Genomic DNA, 8,778 nt, shown 5'->3' with positions numbered 1-8,778 from the left:
CTCAGCCATTTTCTCGTTTTCCTTTATGGAGTGAAAAACTGACTGGAAAGAGGATATTCGCTCTCTTAAAGAGTTAACATTTCGATACAGTGCAGGGCTGCCCTGTGAAAGTACAAAACATACAGGGTATCATAAATCAAATCAAACACAGTTTCTTTATTCTAGGCCTACAGCCATTGAATTCAAGGCTAATATAGCACACAAAAGGCTTTCTGAAGATCAGGGGTAATGGATTCCTGTGGCAGAGCCTCTTCACCCTGGATTTACACATTTCCAGTTTGAACAGTTGGTGAGCTGTAATCATCTGTCTCCCCTCTGCTTTTCCCCCAACTTTTAGCAAAACCTGAGCAAAGAGGAACAGCTGAGTGATACACACAGATGTACAGCTATGTGCTGGTTAATACTGATGAGTCCCTGGATCATACTAAAAGATGTCTGGAGTAAGTAGAAAATGCTTTAAAAAGAGACTCATAAAAAGTGTATCCTCCATTATCTGGGGAGTAAACAACTCTCAGAAGGATTCTGAGGGGTTTAAGGGCTTTCATTCATACCTTAGCTTCTACTGCCTGATTCACCTCAGTGAACCAAATTTGAATGGAAAAGGGAAAGATGTTTAGCACAAAAATGCTGAAACGCTAGACTGAGATTATATGGAAGGCCCAAAAAACCCACTGAATCCTGGCATAAGGCAAGGAGCAAGGGACAGGAGGAACCGGCCCATCTGGAAATTCTGCCAAAGGTGTGCTGTAGGTGTCCATAAGAAGTCATCTGCACAAAACATTTGTCACATGTATGTCTCAGTGCACCTTCTTCGGTCCACCTGTGCCCTCCAGCCCAGGAGGCCAGGATAGGACACAGAAGGTCCATATGTGCTCAGATAGCCAGGCTCACATTACTCTCCCCTCCCGCTCTCCCCAGCTAAATGTTCCTGATTGTATGGGCCCTGGAGGAGGCTTGCTTCCTTAGGGCTGAAGCCAGCCATTTCCTTAAAACACAAAGTTTGATGGTGTAAGCACAGGAGCTCCCTGGAAACCCCACTAACAGGGTTCCAGCCAAAGATTGATTAAAATGAAATTTATACTATGAGGGACAGAAGTGTCAAATACAGGAAAGTAATATAAAACTTAAGAGTTCGGTTTACATATAAAATAAGTTACTGATTAAGTTCTCTACCAAGATTTTTTCCCTTTATTGTTTGGACTGCGAACACAATTCCATTGATAGAGAGCATGTGACAACTTAAAAAATTACACCTATAGGCAAAAGTAAAAAATTACCTCCCTTTAAGATATCGTATGGAGATGCAGCAGTTAAAATCCTGAAGCCATGTTTGATGGTGCTCTGTTCACACACTGCTTTTATCCCCACTGAATACATTCATAAAGCAAACTCTCTATTACACACTAATAGACGTTTTGAATTTAAATAGGCTTGATGATGTAAACCTTTACGACATAAACAGCACAGAACATTCGGAAAAGGCTTGTGGACAACTCATCTACATATATGAACGATAGAGAAAAAATTATCTCAGGGTCACACAATTTACCGTGAATGTGTTTTTTTTTTTTTGGTAGTCTTATTTGAACATGGTAGGGGAAGGTTTAATACCCTAGGAACTTGGAGCACTTTGAAATGCTGCTTAAAGCAATTAAGTTTCTCTAGTCGAATTTTTTTTTCTCTATTTCCTGCTGGAGAAAGAGACCAATGCTCATATACAAAATAAATGAAACATCCCAGATGTATTGCTTTTTTGATGCTTTTGACTTATGAACTGTGTTGGTCACTCAACATTCCTTCCATGGACCAGAAACTGTTCCAGGGGCTCCGTATCCAGGGGAGAAATTATATTCTAGAGTGAAATTCTGAAAACCTATTAACATAGTTCCAGGTACAAGAGGTGCTACTGAGAAGATAAAACAGTAATGTGGCCAGGCCCCTAAAAGTGCTGTGTTGGCTAGAACTAGGACAGAACCCTGTCTGAAGTAAAATCTGAGTTGAAAACAAAACTCATAATGAGAAAGTGGTTTAAGGGAAGATATCGCAGGAGGGAAGCATTCTGCAAGAACAAGGCAGGACAAGAGCCAAAGCCTTGGGTGAAAAGAGGATGGCGCAGAATGAAGGCCAGCGTGCCCAGCAAATGGGAAGAGATGGGGAGAGCAGCCCACAGGAGGGCATGAGGCTCCAGGAAGGGGTCTTGGTGTAATTCAAGGCATCACAGGAAGCCACAGGATGTTTCTGAACAGCAGGGTGAATGATCTAACTTCTACTTTAAATAAAGACACCTCTTTGACTGCTCTGTATAGCTTTATACACCCCCATCAGAAGATGAATAATTTGCTCCTTTCCACAAGGTTGTCCCAAATACATTTTGCCCCGGGGAAACCCTTGCCCCTATAAACTAACACACAGTAGTCATGAAAAAATTAGAAGCTCGGAGATAAGCTATTAAAAGAAAAACATTGTAGTGTCTCACTTCATTACAGAAAAATGGACACTCACTAGAAAAAATTTGCAAAATAAAACAGAAAGCTCCTCTAGAAAGCCATTTCTATCCAGGGTCTCACAACTCTTAAAATATCCATTGCATACTCTCCATTAGGACACAGAGAAAATTCTCTCTCTCCAGATCCAAAACAGATGAGATACACTAGAAGGCAGAAGCACTGCACAAAAGCTTCATGACGGAAACTAGAAGAAAATCATACCTGCGCAGGGGAATCCCGTGCCCAAGGAGACTTCTTAGCAGTCCTTAAACTCTGCTGCTCAGCAATGAAACGAATCAGATGGTTTGTTTCAGGTGAGCCCCGAGCACCAACTGCAGATCGTCGTTTGGATTTTTTAAGATAGGATGATGACTTTCCTGTAATGAAATACTCTCATAAATTGGAACAAAACAAGGCACTCATCAGTAATCATGTCCAATGCTCGTGATGTACCAGCCTGAGAGAGAAAACAAGATAAAATACATGCTACAGACATCTAAGTAGAGAATTACTGGCAAAGTTGTTCATACATAATCAGTTGGATAGGGATCTCTGTTTTGTCCACCGATTTAGTCCACAATCCTAGAACAGTGCCTGGTACACAGAAAACATTTATTGAATAGTTGTTGAATAAAAACATGAACATATTTTAATGAATAGTTTTCTTTTTTGTCCCATATTTTCTGCACATAGAGGTGGGTAATGTCTTGCTTTTGACTAAGAATTTCTCTCTTTCTGAATTAGTCAGTCTTAGCCTGAAAGGCTAAGATCTCCACGTAGGCACTCTCACGTTCTTAATTCCTGAAGATAATTTTGTTTCTTAGATATCTACCTACCTTAAGCATTACCTTGAATTTTGGCCATATGCCTAAGCACACAAAATGAATCTGGGTTTTTAAAGGTCTAAGGGACTAATGTTCTTGAGGAGGACAGACAGGATGGTGTGCCACCTGGCTTTATCTCATTCATGTATTATAGTGCCCTGTGACTCCAAAGTCCTCCGTTATCCTCCATTTCTAAATGTTGTCCTCTAAGCCTGTGGTCTTGAACCCCTGAGCCGTAGCCTGTTAGGAAATGGGCTGTGCATCACCGCAAGAGCTCCGCACTCCCCTCACCACCCCCATCCCCAGTCCTTAGAAAAATAGTCTTCCATGAAACTGGTCCCTAGTGCCAAAAGGTTGGGGACTGCTGCTCTAAGCCAATTCCATTCCCATACAGCATTTCTTTCTTCTCCATCTACATTAGACTTCACAGATGAATTTCATTTCTATTGCTTGAAGGAGATTAGCCCAAGTCAATTTTGTTTGTGATATCTGAAGGAGGCATACTCCATCTTTCCATGTTATTATTTTCTTAATTGCGCTTACATTTTCTCTTTTTGCCAAATATGAAAATAAAATGCATCATTATTCATGTTATACACCCTTTTGTATCCCTTGTGTCAGGTCAAAAAGTGAGTCACACACCATTCTTGTCCAGTATGGGCACAAAGCACAACTCTGACCTAGGCACATTATCACACTTGGTGTGCCCGGACCCCGTTAATTCCTGCAATGCTAGATGAGTTGTGCATGTGCATGGAAGTCTCCCTGAGAAAGCAAGTTTGCAAAAAATCAATTTAGACACCTACAGTAATAACGGTACATATAGACAAACAAAGCTGAGTTTTAGTAGTTATTTTTAAACTTGAAAAACACTACAATGACAACCTTTCTTACCTGAAGAGTTTTTAACAAAGCTTTCAGCTGTAATTCCCAATTGTTCTAGGGTTACTGTGGAGAAGTTCATAGGTGATTTAAAAGCATCTGGCGTGCAAAGATTAGGAGGTACTTCTGCTGCATGCTTCTGAGGAGTCACACTCTTCCCTGTCCCCAAAATGAATGAGGCATTTTCTGAAACACAAACATGGTGCAGCGGCTAAACATCATTACCAGGACAAATGTCTAAACCTTAAATTTCACAAGGAGGTAACAGCAGAGCACCACGTACCAGCATTAGTGATAGCAGACTCTTTGGTTTCAGAGGGCTTGTCTTTTGATTTGGCATCCATCTAAAAGATGAAGAGGGGAGAAAAACAGAAAAGAAAAACAAACAAAAAAATAACCAGCAAAGTTAACGTGATTCGATCAAGAACCTTACTCAAGACTGAATTCTAATACAATCCATACTGGCATGGAAACACATGTTAAGGGGGTACTTTTGAAGCTCAAATGCAAGAGAAAGTAAAGGAGGAAACGGCAGTTCGAGCTAAAACAAAGCAGACCCCAGAGCCCAGACTTAAGTCGAGGCCTTTCACCCTCCGTCAACGTGGGGAGCGCCAGGGCACCCCGAGAACGACGCAGCTCTGTGCATTTCCAGGAATTCTACCTCAGCTGGTCTGGGTGGGCCCGGGGACCCAGACCAGGTGCTTGGAGGACCGCTGGCTCCGCGGTGCGGGATGAGCAGAAGAGACTCCGAGAAGTAGCCGGGGAAATGGCCCCGTAGTCCCGGCGCGGCAACCTGGCCCGGACACTCGCCCGCCTCAGCCTCGGACCACCGCCGCCCTTCGCCCCCCGGCGCCGGCGTCTGCACCTTCCAGATCTCGGCTCTCCTGCCCGGCAGGGTCCGCTTGGGAAAGCACCTGCTGCCAGCCAGGCCGGCGGCGGAACCGCTCCCCGGGTCGTCCAGCAACCCCTCAGCCCGCGCCGCCTCAGGCCGGCCCCGCCAGGCCGCCGCCGCCGCCGGATTCAAACCGCGGCCCCGCCCCTCGGCGTCGGCGTTACTCCACGAACCTCTCCGCCGCCGCCCCACTGGCGTCCGCGCGCGCCCAGAGCGCTCCCGGGGCCCGCTGCTCGCCGTCTGAGGCACAGCAGCGGCTCTCCCGGGCTCCGAGAGAAACCGCCGCCAGCCGCGCACAACGCGCTGACCGGGGACACCACCTGCTAACTTGGACCCGCGGGGACTACTTTCCGCGAGAGTCTCGCGGAGTAACCCATCGGTTATCTTTTTAGCTCCGCCTCCCATCTTTCGATTGGATGCTGCAAACTTCGAAAAGATCATTGGGCCAATCCTGGCAGAACGACGGGATGGCTCTTACCCAATCAATCAGTCCCGACGGCGGCCGTTTCCTCGGTAGGTTGGACGAGTGGGCGGGGTTAAGGCAGGGGGAGGTGCTGACTGGTGCCCGTCTAGCGCTCCACCTCCTTTCTTCAAACCCCGCCTCCGCATGCAGATGAGCACCACCTAGAATTGGATCTGCGCCTGCTCAGTAACGCTTGGTGCCGCCGTCCGGCCCCAGGTTCTGCTCTGATTGGCCGATACACCTTCCCGTCTGCTACCCTGCAACCTCTTTTCCCTCCCACCGTCCCGACGGGGTTAGCCAGAGCCCACCCAACGCAGGGTGCCGATTGGCCGAGTTCTGGCCGGTGCGGCGGGCTGATTGGTGAGGCGCAGTGTCAGTCTCGCAGAGGTGGGGGAAGGGCCCCAGGCAGGCTGAGGAGCTTAGGGGCGGGGTGGGAAGGAGGACCGGCCAACCCCGGGGTGTGGGACAGAGTGCGTGTGTGTGGTGTGTCCGCAAGAGAAGGAAGGTGGCGAAGGGAGGAGAGCCCGAGTGGGTGGAGGGAGGGGACGGGAGGGAGGAGAAAAAGGTGGGAGGAGGGCAAGGTGGGAGGGTGGCGGCTCACTCAGGACCCGGCGGGGGCAGCGCGATGAGGCGGGTGACCCTGTTCCTTAACGGCAGCCCCAAGAACGGGAAGGTAAGGGGGTCGTGAGGGGCGCGGCGGCCGGCTGTGGGCCGGGGCAGCTGGGCGCGGACGCGGCTCCCCGGGCAGTGGCTAAAGTTGGGCTGAGGGCTGGGAGGTGGGCGTGCGCCGGGCGGGGGGCGTCCCGGGGGCAGCGTCGCGTCCCCGCGGCCTCCTCCGGACCCCCGGGCTCTCTGCCGGAGCCCGCCTGCAACTCCCCGGCTGTGCGGGGGGCCGGTGCGGGTCGCTCCCTCCTCGGTTCCCGAATCCGGGCTGCGGGTCCGGGAGGGCACGGAGGGCGTGGGGCGGGCCGCTGTCACCTGCGCGCTCGGCGCCGGTGTCCTCCCCCCTCGGCTTCCCCAGGACCCGCTCCCCCAGGCTGGCCGGAGCCGACGCGCTGCCCGTCCACCTGGGTGCTGAGTAATGGTCTGCTCGGGAAGGTGGCCGTGATGAGTAAGGCATGTGAGATGGGCCAGGTGGAAAGAATTAAACTACCGGCGGTTAAGTAAAATGTTCTTCCATTCTAGAAGATGTGAAACAACTGGGACATTGTTAGGATGGTTTTCCTCCTTCTCTTTTAGGTGCCCCAATCCCCAAGCCCCGCTGCCGCCAAACTTCTGTACTCGTTTTATTATTTCGCCCTGTTTTGGTTCCTTAGAGGACCGTGACAACAGATCAGAATGGACTGATTTGACAGTAGCCTTGGCTGTGTTAGGCCTGTGTCGAGGGCGTGGTGCTAAATATTTTTCCAACGCCGGAGCAAGCCAAAATGAATTCTGTTCCTTCTCAGCCTCTTGCCCCACCCATGAAAGTTGTTGCTCTACTTTGGAAAATTTTGACTGTTCAAGGCAGGCGTTTATTGAGTGGCTAAATGATTACCAGAAGTGACTAAACCTTTAGAGTCGAAGGTAAAGGTGAATTGGCCTCACTCTGTTATTTTGCCGAATACTTTGCTTCCTGCATAGTCTGGAAACACTGTAAATTTTTAAATAGTGTAATTGTCCAGTGGCCTTAAAAATGGCTTTCCAACTACTCTGCAGTTTTTGCGTAAACATGCTCAGAAAATTTGAACCACAGTGTGGTTTGTTGGCTGCAATTTTGTGTTCTTCTGGTCTTGGAGATTTAATACTTGTGCAAAAACAGAATTGGCATAAATTCAAATTCTTGAGTTTTCACGAATGCCTCCTCAAAAATAAGTTTCACAAAGTTTACATTACTTCTGACCATTATTAACTTTTTTAAACCTGTAGTTAGTTACTAATAATCTGAAACTTATGTTGTTACTGTAAGAAAGATTTAGTAGTATATCCAAAGTTAGTATTATAATCTCAAAAGCAAACTTCTGATTGACTGTTTTATCCAACATTTCTGCTTTGTTATTCCATGGAAGACAGAATGTTTAGACCCAATCGTAGATGTTTATGCTCTAAATCTCTTCTGAATCCACCGAATTTTGTTGTGGTCAAAGATTAATTGAGATGGTCTTTCCATATTGTTCTTAAAGCTGTCTAGTTTTGTCTAGGTTAGATTTTTGGATTTAAATTTTATTTACTTTAAAAATATTTTGCTAGAGAATTTCAGAACATTGGGAAAAATACATCTCAAATAATTAAATACATTTATATTACAAAGATCATAAAACTCCAAACTGGAGAATACTGGATTAAAAAGAAACAATGCCGTAATCCTTACTGCTCAAATGGAGAACCTATTCTAAGCCAAAGGTGTCAGTGTTTCCTCTCCTTTAAGCTGATTAAAACATATAATTACTATTATATAACAAAACAGAATAATACATAACAGCCTGCATTTTTAGATATATAAAATGACTGGTTGGATTGGCATGATCATGACATGAATGTTCATTAAGAATGTGCAGAAAAAAGGTTCTATTCAAATAGACTTTGATTTCCCATCTACCAGTTGGAATATCTGTTATCATTTAAATTATCTCCTTTACCTAGCTTCTGTTTTCGTTTCTTGATCTTACAAATAATTTCTGTTTTTTCAAATAAGTTTCCCTCTCATAGCTTGTTTAGTGGTTGCCAGACTTGGGCCATGAAGCCTGGGAGTGGGGAGGCAACGAGTTGTTACAGGGTACTGTGTCATATGCTTGCTGTGAATTCTCTGTGTACTAAATCAACTTAAGTGTAACTAGTGAATGTATTTGATGTTGAAGAGAGGGTCATGCATTCTCTAACTTCCAGAGTGAGATGGCACACCGCAGAGGATGTGCAAGACGATCCTTTGGAGTTTAGGAATATGCCTTTTGTTTAGCATATACCTTTCGTTTATATGTTTAAAAACATGAAATAATATGAAAACTTGATTTTGCTGCTCTAGAAAGGCACAAGTGCCTCCAGTCACTGAATGTGTCAGCTGGTCTCAGGGCTGTGACAAGGGAGGGCGGTGACATGTGAATAGGTTGATAGTGACTTCTTCGCTGATTGGTTCGCCTCGGCATAATTCGTTATAGAAGCTTACAAGTGCCACTTTAGGATTTATATCCAGTTTTAACTAAATTAATCTTCACCAAAATGCCAAGTGGCTTTAAAGGATTCCTTCAAAGAAAC

The 8,778-nt window shown here is 46.1% G+C and overlaps 2 protein-coding genes across 2 annotated transcripts in view; one reads left to right on the top strand and one right to left on the bottom strand.

Moving 5' to 3' along the window:
* CDCA2 (cell division cycle associated 2) overlaps positions 1–5,261 on the bottom strand; it is a 41,230-nt gene extending 35,969 nt beyond the window's left edge. Inside the window, exons 1-5 of the mRNA XM_012662925.1 lie at positions 5,258–5,261; positions 4,476–4,536; positions 4,205–4,378; positions 2,709–2,863; positions 7–102 (exon numbers count right to left, since the gene is read on the bottom strand). Of these exons, the coding sequence (XP_012518379.1) occupies positions 7–102; positions 2,709–2,863; positions 4,205–4,378; positions 4,476–4,536 (486 nt within the window). The 5' untranslated portion in view covers positions 5,258–5,261. The remainder of the gene's footprint in view (positions 1–6; positions 103–2,708; positions 2,864–4,204; positions 4,379–4,475; positions 4,537–5,257) is intronic.
* A 695-nt stretch (positions 5,262–5,956) lies between these two features.
* KCTD9 (potassium channel tetramerization domain containing 9) overlaps positions 5,957–8,778 on the top strand; it is a 28,688-nt gene continuing 25,866 nt past the window's right edge. Inside the window, exon 1 of the mRNA XM_012663054.1 lies at positions 5,957–6,220. Coding sequence (XP_012518508.1) covers positions 6,173–6,220 — 48 coding nt within the window. The 5' untranslated portion in view covers positions 5,957–6,172. The remainder of the gene's footprint in view (positions 6,221–8,778) is intronic.

The sequence above is a fragment of the Propithecus coquereli genome, unplaced genomic scaffold (assembly GCF_000956105.1).
Source record: "Propithecus coquereli isolate 6110/MARCELLA unplaced genomic scaffold, Pcoq_1.0 Scaffold79, whole genome shotgun sequence".
NCBI lineage: Eukaryota > Metazoa > Chordata > Mammalia > Primates > Indriidae > Propithecus > Propithecus coquereli.
Note: the sequence above shows the minus strand (reverse complement) of the source record. Positions and strands in the feature narration are given on the sequence as shown.